The following is a 24,889-nucleotide window of genomic DNA, read 5'->3' as shown; positions in this document are numbered from 1 at the left end:
TGGACGGATGGGTGTGTGGGTGGATGAATGGATGGGTGTGTGGGTGGATGGATGGATGGACCAGTAGACAGGCAGTTGGATGGGTGAATGCATAACGAATGGATGGACAGACAGGTGGATGGATGGATGGACAGATGGGTGAAGAGACAGACAGATGGATGGTGCCCCTGAGTACCCTCCCTTCTTCTCTGCCATAAAGAGGCTCAGAGTTATATGTGGGTTCACCCTGAGCCACACAGAACCCTAGAACCTGCACTCCTAAGGTCCATCGTTGCCCCAGTCTTGATCATATCTTCCTGGGTGCTGAGTTAGTAGTTTTTACTTCCGTTTTTCTCTTCTAGGTAGGTGTTCTTGAAGGCTGCCTCAATGCCTCCACAAGGAGACAAATAAGTGGAAGATGAAGGGCAGCACACACCTGCAACAGCAGCAGCTGAGCTGGCCTCTCTGGGATAGACGTCATGAACTCCAGGTGCTTGGCCCGATCAAAGCCACTGGTGCACAGGGTGGGGTGCAGCAGACGTACAACAGCCTTGTAGTCACCAGCTTCATACAGTCGCTGAATCTCTTCCAAGGACTGGCACCGCTCCAGTGACTTCAGGTTCTTATCGATCTGAAAAAGGCCTGGGAATGCTACTGATGGCAAACTCCCACTCCCCTCTGAATCAGCCATGTCTGTGCTTACCAAACCCAGATAAAGAGGACAGAAACTGGACTCCCCCTTAGTCATGAATATATGTGTTTTTAAAAGTATTTCTATTTAGGGCAAAGTATTCTATAAAAACTAAGAAACATACCAAAAAACAGAAACTACCCCAGAAGCAGAAGGGTTCCAGAAAAATGTCTTCCAAAACAGTGGTGCAGCCTCATGGCCATAGTTCAGCAGATCCAATTCATGGAGCTAGAGCATCTGCCAGTCAGGGACCTTGGTGAGTCCAGGTCAGAGACTGATAAACACTGCTGAACTGTACAGCCCCTTCATAGGATGTCTGAATGCACCTGGCCCTGCCCTGAGATCATTCTGTGGAAAGTGTGAAGGCCTGCCCAGCCCCTATGGACACGTACACCACCAGTATGGAGCCGTAGTGCGTCTGAGCTACACAGTGAGAAGACAGCCCCAGATGGGGCCTGGCGTAGCACCGGGAACCACTCACCCAGCCCTGTGGCTAGATCAGCACTAATCTGCTCAGGCCTCCATTTCTGCTAGGGTAGCTGCCATACTCAGCCTTGAGAGCTGAGGAAGTATCACCTCTAAATTGCGCTGACAAATGCCCCACCTCTGCTGTCTGCTGCCCATCCATTGGACACACTTCCCAAGAGAGTGCCTGGGCTGTCTGTTAGGAGTCCCTCCAAGAGCACTGCTCAGCACACCCTGCTCTGTTCCTGAGGAGCAGGTCAGATCTAGTCTACCTGGGCCAGCCCAGCACCAATCTCTGACCAGGAGCCACCATCACACACATGGCCACGTACCTCCTCCAGGGAGACAATGGAGTCATTGTGCAGGTTGGGCAGCCGGATTACCAGGTCTCCTCGCTCAGCCCCCACTGCAGCCTGGAGAGTAGCCGAGCTCTGGAGCATCTCTGTGCAGATGTCATAGTTCTCCAGGGCCTGCTCCATGTCCCCCTGATCAGAGGAAAGCCAGGTCAGGGTGGGCGAAGGAAGGGACTGAAACACTGGGCAGGGCCTTACACTCCTGACCCCCTGGACTTTTGGTACCACGAGGGTGGAGTTTTACCTGATTACTGTTCTCGTCTCCAGAAAGGGCCCCCACATAGCTGAGCTCAATGAATATTTGTTGAGTAAATGAATGAGTGATGAGTGAATGAATGATTTCCACCACAACTGTGTGAGAACAGATATCATTAAACTCATCTTACAGTGGAGGACACTGAGGGCACTTGGGCGGGGCCAGGTAATCTACTCAAGATCATGAGCCAATAAAAGCAGAGCCAAGACTAGAAGTTGGGCCTGGAGTAATTCCAGAGCTGAATTAGCAATGCTGTTTCCCTTAGACTGAAACGCTGCTGAAGGGACTGTGGCAATCTCTTACTCATTGTGCCCAAGGGCAACAGGTACCACCAGGTATTAGAGGTGGGACGCTCTGAGGAGCTTTCTGAGAACACACACACCCCCTTCTAGAAATCTCTGCATCTACTCATTCACTAGTTCAGGCTCTCTCAGAAAACATAGGCCGAGGGTCAAGACCCTGAAGGAACCTTGAGTCAGGGAGTCTTCAGAAGGCACAAAGATCACTTCTGGACTCTGTAGGTGTGTTAATGTGCTCTAAAACTGCCTGATACCATGTTTGGATTTCTGAGATGCTGAAAATTCCTCACCACTTCCCAGATCCTCCCACCAAGCCCAGTGCCCGGGCAGGTGCTGCACTCCTTCCCACCCACCTACACACACACACACACACACACACACACACACACACACACATCCTCAGCACACTCTAGGGGCCTTCCTTCCCTGTCAGACGTGAAGACATACTCCCCAAGAGCTGGCCACAGAACCAACCTGCAGAGCCAGGAACCGAGCCTTCAGCCAGTACACACGCACCACAAACTCCAACCAGCCATCCTCAAAGAGGTCTCGCTGGGACGATGCAAATGACAGCTGCAGCAGGTCACCCAGAAAGTGGGTTCCTGGGAAGTCAGGCCCAAACCTGCCGTTCACCACACCAGCAGGGCAATTCCGAGGAGACACTGAAACCAGTCAAGCCGGAACAGGTCAGCTTCCAGTGCAGGGTCCAGAGTTCAATGCCATCCTACCCACTCACGCCCACCGGGGGTTGCCTCAGCCTGCACCACTCCTGCCCTTGATCTAAATGAGTGCCCCGGCCTCTAAGGGCCTACAACCCTCATTGGACAGGCATCAGAAGTCTAACAAGTCAGACAGAGAAGATCTTCATTCCACCTAGTGGTGGTAGGGTGAAATGAATTCCTTTATGTGGTGTTTTGTCTTGGATTTTTGGAAAAACAGCTTGAAAGATTTTTCCCCTAAGCCCTGAGGAGTTACCTTTGCCCTAGGTGTTTGGAGAAGCAACTTGGGGGTGGCAGCAGGGGAACTCTCAAGTTGTTTTCTACCCTAGAGGGTTTGTTACTTTTGTCTAGGTTGATTGACATTTCCTGGGTAAACTGTAAACAACTTGATGGTTTGATATTACTACCTTTTGTCTAGCCCTGGGCTGCAGTCTGCCCCTATTCCACGCACTTTGCAGGAACTGGCCAGGTTACTATGCAAATCCACTGATTAGATTGGTCTATTCATGGTCCTCCTGGGAGGGCTATGCCTTGAAATTGACAAGGAGTATTGCTTATATTAGCAGGCAACTCCACAGAGGGTTTTAGAGAGGCAAGAAGAAAGAAGACAAAAGCAGACGAGGAGGCAAGGAACCTCTTAAAAGAGCTGTGACGTGGGGTTAAGAGCTGTAACAGTAAAGACAGCAAGAGGCTCAGAAGGGGCCCTGTTACAGAGCCAGTGGTGACAGCAGAAAGCTGCTGCTAGCAAAGCAGCTAAGAGAGCTGAGAAAGCTGCTACACTGGCTACAAGCTGGACAACTTAGCAGTGGAGAGGCCTGCACAGCCAAGAGGTGGCATGCACAGCCGAGATGGGGTATGCACGGCCAAGGAGAGGCTAGCAAAGCCAAGAGGAGGGCCTTCTTGAATGGCCAAGAGAAGGCCGGCACGGTCGAGAGGGAGCACACACAGCTGAGAAAGGACGTGCCTGCTTGCTGGCGTAGCCGAGAGGAGCTCAGAGTCGTCCCGTGCTGAAAAAGGGCGAGATACGTTCTTTGCTCTGGGGGGGCCTTCCAGACCTTGCTTACGTGCCTTCTGATCTAGATCCTGAGCTGTAACCTGTTACTTCCTTAATAAACCACGTAACTGTGAATATGGTCTGTGAGTGCAGTGTAGCCACTGCAATAAATTATCGGACCCGGCAGAGAAGCAGAGAGTGTGGTATGGGGAACGGTTGGTGTCAGAAATGGTAGAGGTATGTCTGACCTCCACCTCATAGAAACCAGCTTTGTGTTGATCCTGATTCTCGTCCCTCAGGAATCTAGGCAATCCCTTATACTGCAACACAGGTAAATTACGTCAGAACAATCTGTATCTGGGAAAATGACTGGGGACACATAATGTGTCAAGTGGTCATTCCAAAACTAAGACCCCACTTCCTCTGACCCCAGGTTACAGGAAAAGTAGGCACTGGTGTCCCTTGAGGGCTCAGCAGCTGCCATCTACTTCTTGAAATTCTGAGGGCCTTCTCTTAGGGCCCTGCGGATAGGAGTTTGAATTCAATGACTTGGCTTCCCCCTCCCCATCATGCTGGCTGCAGCGGCTCCAAGCAATGACCCTGCCACAGGGCACAGATGTCCTACCTGCAGAGCTTCTGCCTTTGGTCAGCAACCACTGGTCCAGCTGGAGCTCCATGCAGGAAAGAGACATCAGCATCATGTCCTGTGGGACAGGCACAGGGGAGGTCGGGCAGGAGCCGATGGAAGGACCAAGACTAAAATTCGCTGAGACAAATACAGTTCTTCCTTCCACCTACTTCCTACTTCACAAATGATCATCAGTGGCTATTTGACAGGACACAAACAGAAATATGAGGACTAATGCTGGGACAGGACTTGAGGGGAGGCAACCGTAGCAGAGACCTGTCTTCAAAGTCCTGTGGAGGAGGCAACCCTGTCACCTACAGGCACCAGGTCAGACACTGCTCCACACTCTAGTGCACAATCCTGCCCTGTGCAGTACCCATGAGAAAGCTGAGCTCACTGACAAATGCGCACAGCCTGGCCTGTCTGGAGACACAGTGTGGCTCCTCTCACCGTTCCACACTGCCCCAGGGAGGAAGGCCTGGGGGCAGAGCTGTCAGGAGGCAGGGCCAGCTAGGCTGCAAGAGATCCAGGCAGTCCCTGCAGTGTCCTGAGGCCCAGGGACAGAGCTGCCAGGACACAGGGCCAGGTTGGGCCACAGGAAATCCAGGCAATCCCTGCAGCGTCCCAGCAGAGGCTGCACACAAGGGAGTGCTGGCCCACACGGCCCCAAAGACCTGTAACCCCAAGCTCCTCCACCTTCTGGGCCTCTAGCCGGAAAAACCACACCCTGTGCTCCTTCCTCCGCATCTGGCATCCTGTTTCCAACAGAAGGGGCCGAGCATCTCGAGTGCACTTGAGCCCCAAAAGTACCGAGTGGGAGGAACCTGGAAAGACGAGCTCAGTGGGCGGGCTGGTGGGTGGACGCAGATCTGCCCCTGCTGATCGATGCCCAACCACTCTCCTAAGCCACTACTTAGCTCTGCACTTCAGCTTTCTCACCTGTTAGAAAAGACTGGTAACAGTTCCTGGCACCTCATAGCCAAATGCCTCACCTCCCCAGCCCCCTCCCATGGCTTTCCTTCACCTCAATAAATGACCCCACCATCCCCAGCCCCAGGGCTTGGGCATCCCTAGGGGCCTCCCAGTAGCTCTCTCTCCCTTTACATCCCATCCCCCTGCCATCGCAGGCCTCAGCCACCCCCAACCTTGCCTGGCACAGCCCTTGATGGCTCTGCTCCCATCCTCATCCTGAGGCATCCTCCCCTCGGCCGCCAGGGATCTTCCTGGGCACAAGCCCCCTGCGGCCCAGGCCCACAGGGAGACACAGCCCCAGGCCTGATGGCCCCTCAATTAGCCTTTCAGCTCAAGCCAGCTGACCTTGATGTGCCTGTTGCTGCAGTCCCTCAGCAGTGGGTTGGGCAGGCTGGTGCTATGGCGCCTCCAGCTGTGGTAGATGCTGAGTACAACATCCGCCAGCCCTGGTGGCCAGCGCAGCAGGAACTTGTGGCCCATGGCCTTCAGGTAGCGCATCATCAGCTCCAGGATACCACCGTTGGTCAGGTTCCCCAGCAGAAACTCGTGCACGTCCTGCCTCTCTGCTCAGGGGAGACAGCGTGCTGTAAATGGAGGGCCTTCCAGGCCAGACTCCTCAGTCCTTTAGAAGGTGAAAGAGGAGAGCAACAGCAGGGTCGGGCAGAGGCAGAGGAGAGCTGTGTCCTTCCTCCACTGCCCAGGTCCAGTGGACACAGCATTATGCTGTGGGGCTGAAGTCACACTGCCAGTTCAACTCTTGGCTGAGCAGCGCAGCTACAGGCAAGCCTCCCTGAACCTCTGTGAAAGGTAGGCACTGAAGCCAACCTCCTCATCCAGCCACGTACACACAGTGAGATCAGGCATGTCAAAAACTGGAACATGGTACGCACTTGATAGCTGTGGTCATGGGCCTTCGAACCTGGCCTTACACAAGTGTCTTTGGAGAGCACAACCAAGCATGAACAAGGCCTGGCCATTCAGCAGCCCTGCAGGGCTGATCACGGAGCTCAGGACAGAGACTACTTAGGTCCTAGCCACTTGTTAAAAAACACCGCAGGATCATCTTCCCAGGACAGAACATGAGGCTATAAGACAATGAGAGGATGCCCGAGCAGTGAATGACCACCTTCAGGGTTCCTACCAGACTCCATGAATGTGGCTGAGTCAAAGGACATTCTGTGCAGCCCCGCACTTGAGCTGTGGTCTGGCTTGGCCTCCGACTGGACTTCATAGTTGTTGAAGGGGCCATCCTCCTCCTCAGGGTCCAGCTTCCTCAGCCTACAGGGAACATGGCAGGTCACAAAAACCATACTACACACTCTGACATCAGTGCCTGAGTGTTTCCTACTCAAGAAACTAAATCTGCACAGAAAAAAAGACCACAGTGAGCAAGTGGTCTTGTAGGGAGGGTTGCTGACCAGCGCACGCCTGGTAGACAGGCCTGAGGGTACGCTGGCCCACTTTGAGATCAGTGGTGTACGTTAGGCAGCCACATGGGAGCCACGTGGGACCCAAGAGAAGACAGAGGAGCCCAGTAGGAGCCTGTATAAAGCGGTGGAGGGCCCAGCCTGTTCCACAGGACCCTGGGCAGGCTGAGAGCCCAGAGGAGGTCTGGAGAAGACAGCTGGCAGGGCCCTTCCAAGCAATGACCAGGGAGGCCTGGCCAAAGACACAGTCTGGTCCAAAGGCAGGCAGCTCTGCTGGGACTGGCCCTCAGAGCCAGCATGACAGATAGTACCATGCAGCTCCCACCCTCCTGGCTCTGCAGTCTGCACTCTGCAAACCACCTGCTGCCTCTACTGCCCCCCTGGGAGAGCACCGTCAGTGATGTCCAGGATCCCAAGGGCTCTGCCTCACACAGAGATTCTGGAGCCTCTCTCCTTGCTCCACAGATGTTCACTCCACCGACAGATGGTCACTGAGCACTGGCTACGCCTGGCGCCAGAACATAGCATGACTGTGGCAGACCTGCCCTCGGGAAACTTGTGCTCCAAGGGGAGAGAGACAGTGAGCAGGTGTACCCACACAGAGTTACAGGGACACCTGCACTGGGGCATCAGAGAAGGTCCTCAGAGAGGTGATGCTCATGCTGACCTGGGAGCAGGGGAAGGGGCCAGCCAACAAAGCAGCAGGACAAAAACAGGCACAGGGGACACAGACAAGAAGAGCACCTGGTGTGTCCCAGGACCTGAGGGGGCCCAGTGAGCAAGAAAGAAATAGATGGGTAGGTATGGAACCACAGGGAACGTCTGAGCCCACCCCTCCACTGCAAGCTCACAGGTTTCTCAGCCTATAAAGCTCTAGGCTTGGCCCAGCCTGAGACTGTGGAGGCTAGGACCCTGTGCCTGGTCTTGACAGCTCACACTCAGGGCAATCTCAGTGTACTCATTCCCTATTTCACACTCCCATGGGACTGCTTCGAACAGGTTCTCATGCTGTTCTCGTCTGACCACTCAAAGCGGCAGATGTTAAAGCCACACAGGAAACCAACGATTAAAATACAGATAAAGAAGAAAATAGAAATGGGGCTACAAGACAAGGCCTTGAGTTGGAATGGCACAGCTACCTAGGAAAATGGGTCATTCGGTCTTCTTGGCATCAGCAACCCAAGCCCACGCCTATGGCTCTCCTGAGGGAAGCTCTTTGCTGATACTAAGGCTCAGGAAAAACTTGTCAGAAGGCGTTTCAGCCTCACTCTGGGTCCTCCATTAAGTATTTACCTAGAACAGCCTTGACTTCTAAGCATTTCACCTTCACCACAGAAAGAAAGGCAAGAGCAGGGAAATTAGGAATCTTTCTATAAGACAGAATTTACAATCTACCCAGAGCTCCAGCTCCTGCTCCTGTGCTTGGATGTCGTCACCACTGAAATAAACTCTCACAGGACAAAACAACGTGACAAAGCCATGGCTGAGCTTTACAGGTAAAGATGCCATATTGAGCAAATGTGGTCACCTTCTAAACTGCAGTGCAGTAGCTGTGAGGGAATAATAGGCACAAATCGACAAAGAGGCAGGGGAGAGGAGAGGATGCCCCACAGACAAGAACTGTGCCCACCAATTTCAGAAGACAGAAAGATGATGGGCCAGTGGAAATGAACTGCTTCCTCCACTCACAAGGGCTAGAAGGCAGTAACAGGAAGCCCGCCGCTGGCACCATGACCCTGGGAGGGATCAAGAAACAAGGGCCCTGGAGCCTCTGAGGGAAGAGAGACAGTAAAGGCAAGAAGTAGGAAGGCTGGCTGAAAATTTCTATCAGGAGCACTGGGCCCAAACCCTGCCCAGCTCCAAGCATCCTGGCCCTTCTCTTCCTCCTGAGGCAGCTCTGAGGATCATCATGAAACAGGAAAGGATTCACAAGTTCCTCCTCCACCTCCTTGAAACACCTGGGGAAAGTCAGGCAGCAGGAAGCCTGAGAGCAGCAGGGTGGCTCTTCTGTTGGGCTTCCTCAGGTCTGCGTCCCAGAAGGAGCAGGCCCTCCCCCCACCCCCTGTGGTGCCCACAAGTGCCAGATCCATCCACTTTCTGAGAGCCTAGGAAGACCTAGTCCTCCCAAAGATGAGCAAGTCCCGGTTCCCACCTTCAGGCAGCTCAGAGGCAGAGAGAGCTGAGAACCTCTGAGGCCTGACCCAGTGAGGCTGTGATTCGGTGTTTGCACATATGCAACGGGGAAGCCAAGGAGGTGCCCCTCAGAGAGGGTGGCAAGGGCATTAGCGGGGTGACTGTGGTGGGCCTTGGGTGGTCTGGAGGCTGGTTTGTTGCTTGTCTCTGCACACCAGAAACAGGTGCACATACCTGGACGGCAAAAACTTCACCAGGAGCTCCTGGAAGTCCACCTTCTCCTCCTTCTTGCACTTGGTGTTGCGGACACGGGCTGAGCGCCGCTTTGCCGTCTCACCGTTCTCCTCTGCAATCTTCTTCCGCTTCACCCCCTTCTTGGACCTATCTCCCCCAGAAGCATCGCCTTCACAGGGGGCAAAGTGACATCTTACAGAGGGCAGGGGCCTCGGCCCCCTTGTTTATAATGCCAGCATTGACCTCTCCTTGACATTCAAGTGAGCTCCCTGAGTGAAGCTCACTGCAGATGCCTCATGCTCACACTGTCTCCAACTCTCAGACCCAGAGCTTAAGCATGACAGCACTATGCAGCCCACGGCTGAGAACACGGGGTCTCAGCATCAACCCCACCCTCCCACTGACTGGCTGCGAGGGCCTCTGAGGCCGCAGTCCAAGTACTGGGGGATGGGACCCCTGAGCACCCAGTGATAGGACGTGAGTCAGAGAATGGTGTTGACTAGAAAGAGAGCAATGTCACAAAGGGTTATATAAAAAAGTTAGAGGTATCCACCTACACATTCACTCAGAAACTTCCTTAACTGCTAGATACCCCTTTTTTCAGTGACACAGAAATCACGAAATTAGGCTTGGGATCGTTTGCCTAAAATTTTTTACAACTCCAATGATAACTTTAAAAAATTAATAAAACTAAAAACAATAAAAAAAAATTAACAGACCTGTACAAAAACATACCACCACATAAGGCAGTAACTTTACTGATGTTTCTGAAAGCCAAAGAACTCAGAAGGCGATTTTGAAAAAACCCACTCCCTCCTTCAAGCAAACACATGGAGAGCCCGTGCCCTGCAGCACTGGACTGTGAGCACACTGCAGCAATGCCAGAGCAGTGCCGGCAGGGTGGAGCCTGCCCACTCACACTGCAGAGTGCTCTGAGGAATGGTTACGCTGGGACTCATCGACAGGCTCTCACTGGGGCCAAAGGTGCTGGCAATGAGTGAGGGGCTACACTCCTGAGCCCTGACCCCTTGCTCCAGAGGCCTCACTGCTGAGATGCTCCCTTAGGCGCAGCAGCCCTGTGCGCAGGCTGAGAAGCCATGAACATCAGTGGGCCTGTTCCCCCGGAGGGGCTGGGCGCCTCCACTCTTGTCCTGGTGGCCTATACACAGGCCCCCCACACTCATACCAGAAGGCTGCTCACCCACAGGTAGGCTCGTCTCCAACAGGCTGAGGCTGTGGCATGGGAAACTGGTGGCAGCCACAGGGGTGTAGGTGAGTATGGGCTCTACCACAGCCCCAGCCTGGGGTATGCTGACCGGGCTCGGCTGGATCACGCTGATGGGCGGCACCACCACGGAGGAGGCCAGCTGGGGGGCAGGGTCCTGGTAGTCAGACAGGTCGATCCTCTTCCCGAGGCTGGGCCGTGGGGGCTCGCAGGTGGTAAGGTGGTTGTACATTGCCAGCAGGCTCTCGCCGAGGCACTTCCAGCTGCAGGGAGAGGCCGGGAAACTGGTCAGCACCGTCACAGGCCCCCAAGAGCACAGAGCTAACAGGCCTATTGGGAAGGCAGCAGAGCCCCTCCCGCCGCGGCCACCTTCATGGGGCTGGGGAGGGGGTCGAGGTTTGGTCGTGGTGTCATCAACAAGATCTTGGGTCTAACAAGCTGAGGGTGGAGCCGTCTGAGCTGGAGCTGGAGCAATGAACTGGGACAGCACCCTGCTCATGCCTGGGGGGCGCTGAGTAGGCCGGGGTGGCAAGCTGTGGCCTGCAGCCTATTTGTCATGGCCCGGGAACTAATAATACACAGCAGAGAGCTGATGCAGCCCATAAAGCCTGAAAAACTTACTGCCTGGCCCTCATCGGAAATGTGTACCGATCCCTGGAGTGGGGAGTGATTTTGATGCCAGAGAGAGAGTCTTTTTTTTTTTTTTTTAGTTTTTTAAATTTTTATTGCACTTTAAGTGAAAGTTTACAAATAAAGGCAGTCTCTCATACAAAAATTTATATACACCTTGCTATATACTCCTAGTTGATCTCCCCCTAATGAGACACTCCTTCTCTCCACCCTGTATTCCCCATGTCCATTCAGCCAGCTTCTGTCCCCCTCTGCCTTCTCATCTCCCTCCAGACAGGAGCTGCCTACATTTTCATGTATCTACTTGACCCAAGAAGCTCACTCCTCACCAGTATCATTTTCTGCCCTATAGTCCAGTCCAATCCCTGTCTGAAGAGTTGACTTTGGGAACGGTTCCTGTCTTGGACTAACAGAAGGTCTGGGGACCACGACCTCCGAGGTCCTCCTAGTCTCAGTCAGACCATTAAATCTGGCCTTCTTATGAGAATTTGGGGTCTGCATCCCACTGCTCTCCTGCTCCCTTAGGGGTTCTCTGTTGTATTCCTTGTCAGAGCAGTCATCGGTTGTAGCTGGGCACCATCTAGTTCTTCTGGTGCCAGAGAATCTTGCCACACCCTCCTTTAATAACCCCACCCTATGCTTAACGACTAAGCATCGCTTCCTTCAGTCTAAACTAACTCTCTCATACTCTCATTTGGCCTGGCCCTGCACTCCAGAAAGCAACTGTAATGGCATCTTACAGCCCATGTCACCACAACTTACATCACTTTCTTCAAACCTCTACCTCCTTTACGCTAACAGGGAGGCGCGTGGCCCATCCAAACCCCCAGTCACTGTGGTTGGGAGCCCAGGTTCAGACAGGATGGGGACACTGACCCAGCTGACAAAGTGAAGAAAGAGCCCTGCTAAGAGTCCTCAAGCAGCCCTGCTCCCTGACCAGCTTTAAATCAAGGGCATGAGCAACATTCCCAACTTACAACCAACAAGAGCTTACCACCAGAACGGCAGTCACGTAAGCCACCCCTCCTGGCTGTGCACTGCAAGCTGCTCTGTGCCAGCCCCACCCCTGCTACTTAACTACCATGACAGTTCGACAAGCAAGGGATAGCACTCTCCCCCGGGCACCCAGCTAAGAACAGCAGGACGGACGGGACTGGACCCATGTCTGTGTGATGCTGGTAGGAGCACCAGAACACTGTGTGACAGTGGCTCTGAGGGAGAAAAGAGGGGGAAATGGAGCCCAGCTGCCATGCTAGTTCAAAGATTCAAGGAGCCATGTGCCAAAGCTCACCGAGGGGCTGAATGTCCCAGCTCCAGTCAGGCTCTACCGCCACATGCCCTTCCCAGAAGGAGGAATGCTCACACTGTGGCACTCACAAGGGCCACGCTGAGGCCCATTTTCCAGGGTGCCCTGCATGGCCCAGAGAGGGAGCAACAGGCTTGAGAGGCATGGAAGTCAAGGCCTGGGACTGACCCAGCTCCCTAGTCACCACCTAACTGCTCTGACCCTGGATTTCTTCTGTCCAGTGCTTGGCACTCTGGGGAGGGCAGGCTGAGAGGGGCTGACAGGAATTTGGCAGCAGATGACTCAGATCAAGAACAGCAACACAAGAGAGGAGCTCCCACGGGCATGCTGAGAGGACGCTGACCTGCACCGTAACAGTAAACAAGTACAGGAGCTCCCCAAGCTGTCTGCCTGGTGTCTAGCCAGCCTCCTTCCCTTCATGTCACCAGCCCAGGATCAGGCCTGTGTGAGGTCTTCCTGAGACCCAGGACCTACGTGAAGAAGGGGATGGGCTGCACCAGCTTCAGGTCCGGTGCCTTCTCCCGCACAGTCAGCGCCTGCCTCCTCCTCCGCAGCCCCAGAGCCTCGTCCATGATGGCCTGCGCTTCATCTGCATTCACTGTCGCATCATGGATTGACATGTCACTAGAAGGACAAGGCACAGGAAGGAATTACTACATTATACACTAGAGCCAAGGCTGACATTTCATAGACAGGGATGTATTTCCACTAATACCTTTAATTTGTACTGATTATTCCTACAAATAAAATAACCACCTGAGTCTGGCCTCCCAAGGGCAGCAACTAACATTCCTAACGCCCACATGCCCTAGACATGACTGCTGCCCTCTGTTCCTCCTACAACTCAAAAGTGAGCAAAGAGAGGGTTTTCAGATATGTGAGCAGGACCACAGCAAAATAAAGTTGTGCTCTCAATTATTTATAGACAATTTAGAAAGAAGTCAACTACCCCAAACTGCCCATCCCAATAAGAAGTCATCAGACAAGCCAAGAACACCAAACTCTGGCATCCCCAAAAGACAGAAGGTGTCCTCCCATACACACCTCTGCTAGAAGGTAGCCTGGCCATACCTGCCCTCCTGCCCAGCCCATCTGAACACCTCCTGAAGGACCACACCAGAGTACTCACTCATGGACGTGTCTTTATGTATTCGTTATCTACAACCCCTTGGAAGGACAGATGTGAACAAGAGGCATGGTCTTGGAGGTGACAGATACTGAGATAAATAACCATGGAACTCCCAACAACAGGGAGTCCCAGGGCTGAGGAAACATCAGGGGCACGAAGGGCTGTTTACTGAAGGGTGGGGGCAGGCTGCCAGAGCTAGGAGAGCTGCAGAAGTGACCCTGAGCTAGGAAGAGCTGCAGAAGTGACTCTGAGCTAGGAAGAGCAATGGCAGGATGGGTAGAGAGATGGGAAGACAGAAACCCAGGTGAGGGCACAGTGCAAGTCAGGCCTGGAACCTATCAGGGGCCTGGTATAGTTCTTATAAATAAGCCCAGGAGGGAATAGCAGGGCGGGAGTGGGAAAGGTCAGAAGAACACAGCAGGGGTGAGTGAGGAGGGAGGAGGGCCAGGAGGGCAGAGTGTGTGGGGAGGGGCAAGGGCCAAAGAGCAGAGTGGGTGATAAGGGGGGAGGGCAGGGAGAGCAGGACGGGTGGGAAGGAGGAAGGGCAGATTGGGAGGGCCAAGGGGAAGACTGGAAGGGTCAGGCTGCAAAAGCCCTCTGGGCAATGCTTCTGAGTGGACTTTGTCCTGAAGGCAGGCAGTCAGGGGCAGCACATGGGCAGAGTTGTTATCTGGGGCACTGAGCTCAAGCAGCACTGGGGCAGGACACAGGAAGGAGAGCAACGAGCTGTGGAGAGGCAGCCTGGGCAGGCCGTACCAGAGGAGGCCCGGCGGGCAGCACAGAAGACAGCAGTGAGGAAGGCAGGCAGTGACAGCCTTCACAACACCAAGGAGATGGGCCCCCCAGCAGAGTGTGGCAAACACAGAGTCAGAGCAAGCTCACTGGATGAAGGATGCAGCTAGGGGTGAAGTCCAGCACATGGCATCCGCCAGCAGGTCAAGACCGGAGAGGTGCAGATGGCCTCCCGTATTCACCAGCCACACAGGCATGTGGAGAGGCAGGACTTACTTACCATCTGAGGAACATGCGGAGCGAGTCCTTCCGGAGACAAGGCTGCTCCTCGAAGATCTTCTCCTTGAGAACCAGCCCCTTGCTGTACCGGCAATCCTTCTCCAAAGCTTTGCAGATGAAGTACAGACACGCTGGCAAGGAGAGACAGTTATGACTCCACGGCTGCACTCTACACCACAGGCCTTACCTGTTCACACCAGGAAAGCATTTCCACACTGGGGTCCAAGAAATGCACAGTAAACAGGAACGTGACACCACTCAGCCGATTCAACTGGGAGCTATTTCTGAAAATAATAATGACCTGAGTAGATGGGGTGCTGCAAAATGAGCAAGCCTGAACACGGATGAGGAATGAAAGATGGATGTGCATGGCCCTTCTGGGGCACCACGGGGGTCACACACCGACCACTGACCCCACAATCCCACTTCTAGAAACTGCTGCAAAAAGCCTACAGGGTCGACAGTGACAACTGGCTAACTGGAAAACGGACTTTGGTGCTCTACCATGAGGCCTGGTGGAGTGGATATGGCTGACCCAGACAGTGGGCTGCATGTGGTCCCTGCACAGGTGCCGAGGAGCATGCTTCCTGAGCAGCGAGATGGCCACGCCAGCCCAAGGAAGAGGCAGGGACAAGGCCACAGAAGTTGTGACCTCTGTACGTATAAAGTTGCTCTCTCTTCTTTTTGCTTACCTGTATTTTCTAATTTTCCTACTTGTGTATTTTTTTTAACCTATCCTTACAAAAAAATTACTGCTTTAAATTTAAATTATGTACATCATTCGTGTCAATATAACGAAGAACCTCCTAAAACCAACGCTCTGGGAAGCTGTCCCAATTTCGGCTCCTGCGACAGGGGAGACAGTAACAAGCAAACTAACATACACTGCTGCTTACTTCAGAGAGGAGAGGGATGGCATGGGCTCCTGAGCAGGGCCGTGTCATTAATTACAAAGCCGCTGTCACCCACAGTGACAACTGGCCAGACACATGTGACTGCTGAGGTCCCCACCAGAATCAGCAGCGCCGGGCCTCACCTGGGAGCATGGAAGGCCAATGGCACAATGCAGAGCAGCCAGCCCTGCTCACTCAGGCATGGGGCCGCTACCACACCTTGCACCAGTTCTGTTTGCATGTGGATACAGAAAGGCTGTGCATACCTCTCCTCCCTTGACCATGCTCAGATCTGCTCACTTTGCAGCATCCCAGAGATCAGGAGCAAGATAGCGGGGAGTGCCAGAGAAGTATGGCAGGTGGTGAGAGAAACAGGAAGTGCTCTCTGGGGGGGCCTTGTGGGAAGGTGGAGCAGCGAAAGGCTCATGCTGCCCTCTGGGGTGCCGCAGGAGCGAGGAGCTGAGAGAGAACCGCCTGGCCAGGTCAAGGTGCTCAGCAGGGACCAAGTGCCACAGCCGCGCAGCCTGTGAGGCATCTGAAAAGCCCCAGCACAGCCCAGTAAGCTGCCAACTACCCACTGGAGAGATGACTCAAACGGTCCTGCCTCAGACAAACCGCGGTGGGATCACAAGAGTGGCCACGACTCTCCTCCGGGGAGAAAACCCAGCAGCTGGAAGGCCTGGCTCTCAGCAGGCGCATTCGCTGCAGTAAAGCTCAACACACTGGCTGTACTATACCCACACTCCAGGAAAGGGGGTGCCTAGGAAGTGTCCAGGGAGTAGGAGACAGTCAGCAGATACAACCCAGCAGCACCCATGTTTCCTTACCAAAATGCATAAAATGCCACTGGGCATCAATTCAGCACACTGCTTTCACTTTCTGATTTCAGTGAGTGCAAAATCGATCAGGGCTCTCATGGAATATATGCATCTGTTTGGTCCCCAACTCCATTTTTCCCACAGAATGTTAAGTTTACCAAGTACAACTTCTGCCATGAAAGACAGGCACAAAGAACTAAACCAGGTGGCCAGGGGAGGGAAGGCTGTAAGCTGAAGACCCTCCACCTCAAGGTGGCACCCAAACCACAGGAAGAACATCCCAGAAGAAACAGCTTATGGAAGAAGAAACTTTGACTACAGTCAAAATGGCAGCCTGTTGGAATTATACTGGGGCAGCCAACAGATCTAGTACACGTGTCTACCAAAAGACATCCGCGGGAATGCTCACAGCAGCGTATGCATAGAAGCCAAACCCAAACACAGCCAACATGTCTGTCCGCAGACAGTGAAATCGTGGCAGTCACACAACAGACCACACGGAGTACATGCTGTGTGACACCACCTAGAGGAATGGCAACAATAAGCAAAGCTCTTCTCTGCTCATAAAAGGAAGAAGTGGGGGTCCCCTCAGGGGGTGGTAAGACAGCCCGCCTTCCGGAGCACTGCAAACGTTCTAGACCTTGGAATGTTTTCATATCTACAAAGGAACGGACCTGTGGAGCTCAGATGTGTGCACTTTGCTGCATGTATGCTTTACCTCAATCAGAAAATCTTCAAAACGATTCTGGAGGAAAGAACTGCTGGCAGGGAGGGGTGAGTGGCACAGCCTAGTGCTTCTCAGTGTTCTACCTGGTGGGCTTGTCTTTAGAAGAAAAGACCTGTTGAGTCAGCCTTCCAGGCTTCAACCTTCAGAGCAAGAGCAAACCTGCTTGTCAGCATATCTGTCCTGTATAGAATGTTGGGCTTGGCCTGGTATGGAGCACCCTCCACACAGGACCTCACCACCCTGTAGCACACCTGGTCAGATCACAGTATTCATGGCACTCCTGGGGCTCCATCCTCTGTGCTGGCCTCAGAGAGCACCAGGCTCCCAAGGCTACAGCACTTCATCAGGGTCTGTCTCAAGACCAACCCATCCTGGGGCAGAGTGTTATCTGTGTGCAGAGGGCCGGGCCAGGGAACAGAATTGACGGGAAGGCAGCCTGGGCTCCATCTGGCAGAGTCCTTTCCAACAGCTCTGCAGCCCTGCAGAGAAGCAGGAGCCTCTGGAGGCAGTGAGCACCCTGCTCCAGAAGACCTCCAGCTGCAGGGCAAGGCTATCTGTCTGCAAGGTACAGAACGGGGTCTGGTTCAGGGCAGGCCAGCAGGGGATGGAATGAGATGAACAAGGGGAAGCCACTCAGAGAACATACTCCTTGTCACTACCAAGTACTTGACAAATCTCAAGGAAGTGAGAGATACAAGACAGAATAAAGCAGGGATGCAGACACACCTCTGTTCCCATCACCCCCACCTCTCACAGCAGGCAGAAAGCCCTCAGGGCTAACTGGGACTTCATGTTTGTCCAAGCTACATCCCTCCCTCACTGTCCCGAAAACACAGACACATGGAAGATACCATCAAAGCTGGACTCACTTGTGTAATCACTGAGGGTGTACAGGATAGTGATGAGGTTGTCCAGGCAGGGCCAGTGGTCGGGGTTGCACCGCAGCCCTTCCTCAAAAGCATGGCGAGCCAGGGGGACACGGACAAGCCTCAGGGCCACGTGCCCAATTTTATACCAGAGGTTGACATCGGTGGAATCCAGCATCACTGCCTGTGAGAGCACATACCCAGGTAAGATCCCCCCCTGGGCGGGTGGCGTGGGGTGGGGAGGGCACAGTGCTGGCGCAGCCACTCACAATGCCCAGAGAAATGGCCCGAAGCAGCCTGGCTGTCTTATCACAGCCAGGCAGGGCCTCCTCATCTTTCCTAGAGTCAGACATGCTCCCCAGGCCCAGAGAAACGGCAATAGAAAGTTAGGTGGCCCTACTTATTTCATTCAGAACATTTTCTTGATATATTCTGTCAATATGAACATCTGTATTCCTCACACAATTGGTAGGAAAAGAAGTGGAAATGGTAGAATTAAAAAGAAATAAGGGGGTCTTGTGGGATTCTAGAAAGACGGTGTACTTTAGAGAAAGGCCTAGGTTCACAGCCTTGCTCAGGCATGTCTTGGTAGCATGATCCTGAGACTCAGCTTCTTTGTCCCTAAAATAACGCCAAAGACACCTTTCTTGGAGACTGCGTGAGGAACAGAGTATGCGTGGAAAGCCATTGCCATGGTGCCTGGCACCTGAGAGGTGCCCAGAGAGACAGTGGTGATAATAATCAAAACAATGGCAACACTTCCATGACTGGAATGTGTACTGGGCCAAGTGTCAGGCACTTTCATGTGTACTAACTAAGTTAGTTTTCACAACAGCTCTCTCGTTTATTATTCCCACTCTGTTAGCATAGACCTGGAGGCACAAACAGGTGAAACACCTAGCTCACAATCTCGAGTCCACTGAGACACAGAATTCACGCACAGACCTCTGCATATGAGCCGTCCCACCCTCCTCTCCACCATCCCTCTGCGCATGGTGTGACCACACACCAGCCAGGTCCTCAGCAGTACCGCTTGCTGATATACAGCTACAAATTCTTCCTTTCAGCTGACAAAACCACACCTCATTCCCTCCAGCCAGAGCTTTCAAAGCCACCCCAGAGGCTTAGCACTGCTGAGTCTCACCTCCAGGTAGAACTCCATGGCAGTCTCCAGGTCCTCTCGCTGGGCCGCTAGCTGGGCCAGGTTTTTGTACGTGGAGTACTTCAGAATCAGCCCAGGGTGCTTCAATCCCTCTTTCTCATCTCCTGATGAGACTGCCTGTGAACAAAGCAGAGATAAGAGTGGAAGTGACACCAAGGCCCTGAAGCCTCCATGGATGGTCAGCAGGACACCTGGCCCTCAGGCCAGTCCAGTGCCACCTCCATTGGAAAGGCGCTGCCCTGGATGCTTGAAGAGGACCATTCCAGCTTCAAGCTGGCTTTCCCCCAACCCTCTCTCAGGTATGTTCAAAAGTCCACATCATGCTGACAGACTCCCTGAGCTCATGGGCTGTCACTCAAATGGCATCTGCCAAATGTGCTGCCAACAGGATCAATAGGTGTCGGAAAACTGTGGGTTCCAATCCCGGGCTTCATGCTTTGCTATGAGGGTGGCTTTGAACCATCCGTACCTCGCTAAGCCTCAGTTTCCACATCTGTAAATGGGGACAACAATGCCTCCCACCCACTGGGCCGAGTGGTTGTGAAGGTTAAGTAATAACGACAGCTGGCACTTACTGAGCACTCACTATCTGCCAAGAACCGTTCCATATGGTTTACTTCATTACCTGCTCAAACCTCACAACAACCTAGTGAGGCAGACACTCTATTACAGATGGGGCAACTGAGGACAGAGACATAAAATAATGAGTTCAAGGTTAACCAACCAACAAGGCCACCTGGCCCCAGGGCCGGTGAACCACCTGCACGTGCACAGGCAGCTGCCGGTGCCTCACCTCCCGCAGCAGACGTGCCTCCAGAAGCTCATGGTAGGCTTTGGCTGACTCTTCAAACCTGTCATGTTTCTGCAGATCAAGGGCCTTGTGGTACAAGGCAAAAGCCTCTGCTTCCTGCAAACCAAGATAGGAGATGTGTTCACATGATACAAAGGTTTGTCATTTTTAAGCCAAAAACGTTTATCAGGGGAGCTGGAGTCACGGCCATATTAAGTGTCAGCTCTACCCTCTGTAATGGAAAAATCATAATGCTCCAACCTCCCACAAGCTCACTGCTGCATGAACTTAAGTGTGACCCTCATGAGCCCCACAAGGAGACACATGCCACACAGGCCCAGCTAAGTCTAAGTGACAAGGGACACAGGGCCCCAAGGCACAGAGTCATGGCACTGCCAGGTAGGAGCCTGGTGGGCACATCCCGGCAGAAACCAGGAAGATGGCCACACCACACCAGACTGACCCAGAGAATGGAGTGTGTGTGGAAGGTTTCCACTGCTTTCTACCTACCTCTCCATCTACGTGAGATCACTGCCCTGGGGGCAAGAGCCCCCTCTGATGGGGAAGAGGCACTGGGCAGGTCAGGCACCACTGACACCCCCCGTAGATTGAGGACAGCTGACCAGCAGACTTCTGAGAGGGCTCTGGAGCTGTCCTGGTTTCTCCCTCAAGGGAGGAGGTATGGCTTATTCCAGGATAAGCAATGACAGGGAGCAAAGCCAGAACAGGTCATAGAGGGAGAGATGGACTGGTGAGAGGAAGGAAAGCTGAAATGAAAGAGATGCCAGCCCTCATGGTAGAGAAGAAAGACCAAGAATCTAAAGAGCTGGGGCTGGGCCTGGCTGCCCACTGCACGTCAGTGAGGCCCCTGGCAAGGCAGCTCCCCTCAAGGGCTTCATCACACTGAAATGAGGGCAAAGCACTTGGAACCTCAAAGCACAGCTACAGCTGATATTCTACTGTTCCCAGGTCTGCTAATTCCCAAGGCCTGCACAAAGAACAGGCTGCATCAGAGTGGCCCTAGCTCGGGGGGGAAGGCCCAGGGATGAACTGGCCGTCACATACCTTCACAGAATCAATGCCATTTCTCTTCGGTTGTGCCTATCTCCCAAGTGAAGCAGGTTAACTAACATGAGATGGAGAGATGGTCACCTTCCAAAATGGGATTTTCCCCTAAAACCCCAAGGAGACACACCAAATGCTTTTAAAATAAGGCTCCATCCTTCACTGAAGAATTCTACCAGAGAAGAATTGACACCAATCTTCTTGAAACTCTTCCAAAAAGTAGCAGAGGAAGGAATACTCCTCAACTCTTTCTATGAAGCCAGCATTACCTTGATACCAAAGACAGATAAAGGTACCAAGAAAAACAAGAGACCGGTATCCCTTATGAATACAGATGCAAAAATTCTCAACAAAATACTAGCAAACAGAATCCAACAGCACATTAAAAATATATATACATGTAGCAAGGTGTATATGGATTTTTGTGTGAGAGACTGACTTGATTTGTAAACTTTCACTTAAAGCACAATATAAATTATTTTAAAAAAAACTAAAAAGAAAAAAAAATATATATATATATATATATATATACACGTCATGACCAAGTGGGATTTATCCCAGGAATGCAAGGATGATTCAGCATTAGAAATCAATCAGTATAATACACCACAATAAGAGAAAAAAGGAAACGAATCACATGATCGTATCAATTGATGCAGAAAAGGCATTCGATAAAATCCAACATCCTTTCTTGATAAAAATTCTCAACAAGATAGGAATAAAAAGGAAGTTAACCAATCTGATTAAGAGCATTCATGAAAAACCAACAGCCAACATTATACTCAATGGAGAAAGACTGAGAGCTTTTCCCTTAAAATTGGGAACAAGACAAGGGTGCCCACTCTCACCACTCTATTCAATATTGTATTGGAAGTCGTGGCCAGAGCACTAAGAAAAGAAAAAGAAATAAAAGGTACCAAATCCGAAAAGTAAAATTATCTCTATTCACGGGCAAAATAATCCTATATATAGAAAACCCCAAAAAATTCACAAGAAAAGTTTCTAGAGCTAAGAGAGGCATTTAGCAAAGGTGCAGGATACAAAGTCACATACAAAAATCAGTTGGTCATCAGACATGGAAGGGACTGGACAGTGGGTTGCAGAAAGATGCTGACGAAGAGTGAGCTACCTGTATCAGGTGGACACTTGGGACTGTGTTGGCATCTCCTGTGTGGAGGGGAGATGGGAGGGTGGAGAGGGTTGGAAACTGGCGAAGTTGTCACAAAGGGAGAGACTGGAAGGAGGGAGCGGGCTGACTCATTGGGGGGAGAGTGAGTGGGAGTGTGGAGTAAGGTGTATATAAGCTTATATGTGACAGACTGACTTGTTTTGTAAACTTTCACTTAAAGCACAATAAAAATTATTAAAAAAAGGAAAAAAAAATCAGTTGGGTTTCTGCACACCAGCAATGAGAAATGTGAAAGGAAAATTATGGAAACGAGTCCACTTACAATAACATCTCAAAGAATAAATACCTAGGAATGAATTTAACCAGCAATGTGAAATTTATACAATAAAAATTATAAAACTCTGCTGAAAGAGATTAAAGACCTAAATAAATTCTATTTTCATGGATTTGAAGACTTAATATTAAGATGTCAATACTACCCAAAAGGATCTATAAATTCAATGCAATCTCAATTGAAATTCTAACAGCCTTCTTTACACAAATGAAAAAAACCAACCCTCAATTCTGTATGGAAAAGTATGAGGCCCTGCAGCATGATGGATCACTTTTGTGTGCCTTTTCTCACCATGGTCTTCTAACTCCCACCCAAATGATTGGGTGGGACTGTGCAAATAGGGTAATTGTGGCCCACCAAGGAGACTGGTCAGTTTTGTCATCCCGCTAGGCTTGAAATGAGCCACCATACAGGCGGGAAAGAGAGGATCCCCACCACCACCAAGGAAGAAGAGCCAGCATGTTTCTTTGGACCCGGGAGCCCAGCACTGAGAAGTTCCGAGAACCAGGAGAACGAGAGACAGAGAGCTGGCAGTAACCCTTAAGACAGCACGAAGCAGCAGCAGGAGACCATACGGTGGGTTTCCTGGCCCACAATGTGAGAAAGCTAAATGCCTTTGGTCCAAGGCTTACTTGATGGAAGAACTGTATCATGAGTGTACCTGAGCATGAATTGTAACCTGTTACTTCCCTAATAAGCCCCATAATCATGAGTACTGTCTGTGAGTTCTGTGTGAACATTGCAATGAATTACTGAACCCAGAAAAGAAGTAGAGAGTGCTGTGGGAGGGACAGTTGGTGTCAGAATCGGTAAAGACAGCGGAGAGAGGAGGCATGTCTGACCTCCACCTCATAGGAATCAGCCTTGAGCTGTTGATCTTGATTCTCCTTTCCCCTCATGATTAAAGAGGAGGTCAGATACCACCCCTATGCCATTTTTACAGGTCCCAAATAGCTAAAGCAATTCTGAACAAGAAGAACAAAATAGGAATATTTACACTCCCTCACTTCGAAACATTCTATACAGCTACAGTAATCAATACAGCCTGATACTGGTATAATAATAGACACAAAGACCAATGGAATAGAACTGAGAGTCTGGATATAAACCCATGCAGCTATGGTCAACTGACTTTTGCCAGGGGTGCTAAGACCATTCGATGGGAAAGGAACAATCTCTTCAGTAAATGGCGCTGGAAAATTGAATTACCACATGCAGAAGTACGAAGCAGGATCCATGCCTCACGTCATATACAAAAAACAATTCAAACTGGTTTAAGGACTTAATTGTGGAAACTATACCATAAAATTCTTAGAAGAAAATATAGGAGAGTGGAAGTCAGGCCTAGCTTTCAATGATGAATTACCTGATATAATAACAAAATCACAAACGGCGAAAGACAAAACAGGTAAATGGGACCTCATAAAAATTAAAATACTTCTGTTTATCAAAGGGCTGTATCAAAAAAGTGGGAAGATGACCTACAGGTTGGGAGAACATTTTGGGGGACCATATATCCAATAAGGGTCTACTATCCAAAATATATATAAAACTTCTATCACTTAACAAAAAGACAAACAATCCAATCAAAAATACACAAAGGACTTGGATAGGCATTTCACCAAGAATATCCAAATGGCCAACAAAGGCATGAAATGATGCTCAATGTCTTTAGCCATCAAAGAGATGCAAATCAAAACCATAATGAGATACCACCTCATTCCCACTAAGATGACTAAGATAAAATAAATGAAAAATAGCCAATGTTGGTGAGGATGTAGGGAAACTGGAACCCTTAGCCATTCCTGGTGGGAACGCAAAATGGTACAGCCATCGTGGAAAACACTATGGTGGTTCCTCAAAACACTAAAAACGGAACTGTCCTATGACTCCAGAATTCCAGTCCTAGGTCCATACCCAAAGGATCTGAAGTCAGCAACACAACCAGACATATGTACATCAGTGTTCACTACAGTACGATCCACAATAGCCAAAAGGTGGAAACAACCTAAATGCCCATCAATGGATTAATGGATAACCAAAATGTGGTACAACATACAGTGGAATACTACACAGCCATTAAGAGAAATGAATTCTGATACACGCAACAACATAGATGAACCTCAAAAACATTATGCTGAGTGAAATAAGTCAATAACAAAAGGATATTGTTTGATTTTACCTATGTGAATTGACACAAATAGGCAAATGTATAGAGACCAAAGTCTACTGGTGGTTATAAGGGGTGGGAGAAAGAGGGAAGCAGGAGCCATTGTTTGGGAAGTAGTAAATCTGTTGATAGTGAAGGGAAATCTGACATCACTGGGGGTGATGACTATACAACATAACTAATGTAATTGATAGCACTAAGCTATATACCTGAAAGAAGGAGCCCTGGTGGCACAGTGATTAAATGCTCAGTGATCTGGCAATCTGCTCCTGTAAAGGTTACAGTTTAGGAAATGCTATGGGGCAGTTCTACTCTGTCCTATAGGGTCATGATGAGTCTGAATTGACTTGACAGCCCCACACAACAACCTACACCTGAAAAATGTTGATATGGCAAAAGGTGCAATATATATATTTCTACAAAGAAAAAAAAGCCAGCTCTTGATACTGCCTATGTATAACCACACACCTCACAAAATTTGTTT

General features: G+C 51.1%; 1 protein-coding gene across 9 annotated transcripts in view; it reads right to left on the bottom strand.

Moving 5' to 3' along the window:
• The window catches only part of CABIN1 (calcineurin binding protein 1), a 192,518-nt gene that overhangs the window by 139,591 nt on the left and 28,038 nt on the right, over positions 1–24,889 (bottom strand). For all 9 annotated transcript variants that reach the window (XM_049865389.1, XM_049865386.1, XM_049865395.1 and 6 more), the window contains 13 exons: positions 19,711–19,824; positions 18,900–19,034; positions 17,759–17,939; positions 14,453–14,582; positions 12,786–12,935; positions 10,352–10,638; positions 9,151–9,319; positions 6,498–6,634; positions 5,702–5,919; positions 4,382–4,460; positions 2,518–2,705; positions 1,468–1,620; positions 416–610 (listed from right to left, as the gene is read on the bottom strand). In XM_049865389.1, coding sequence (XP_049721346.1) covers positions 416–610; positions 1,468–1,620; positions 2,518–2,705; positions 4,382–4,460; positions 5,702–5,919; positions 6,498–6,634; positions 9,151–9,319; positions 10,352–10,638; positions 12,786–12,935; positions 14,453–14,582; positions 17,759–17,939; positions 18,900–19,034; positions 19,711–19,824 — 2,136 coding nt within the window. The remainder of the gene's footprint in view (positions 1–415; positions 611–1,467; positions 1,621–2,517; positions 2,706–4,381; positions 4,461–5,701; positions 5,920–6,497; positions 6,635–9,150; positions 9,320–10,351; positions 10,639–12,785; positions 12,936–14,452; positions 14,583–17,758; positions 17,940–18,899; positions 19,035–19,710; positions 19,825–24,889) is intronic.

Source organism: Elephas maximus, chromosome 22, assembly GCF_024166365.1.
Source record: "Elephas maximus indicus isolate mEleMax1 chromosome 22, mEleMax1 primary haplotype, whole genome shotgun sequence".
In the NCBI taxonomy this organism is placed as follows: domain Eukaryota; kingdom Metazoa; phylum Chordata; class Mammalia; order Proboscidea; family Elephantidae; genus Elephas; species Elephas maximus.
The sequence above is the reverse complement of the archived record's forward strand: the minus strand, read 5'-3'. Positions and strand labels throughout refer to the sequence as shown.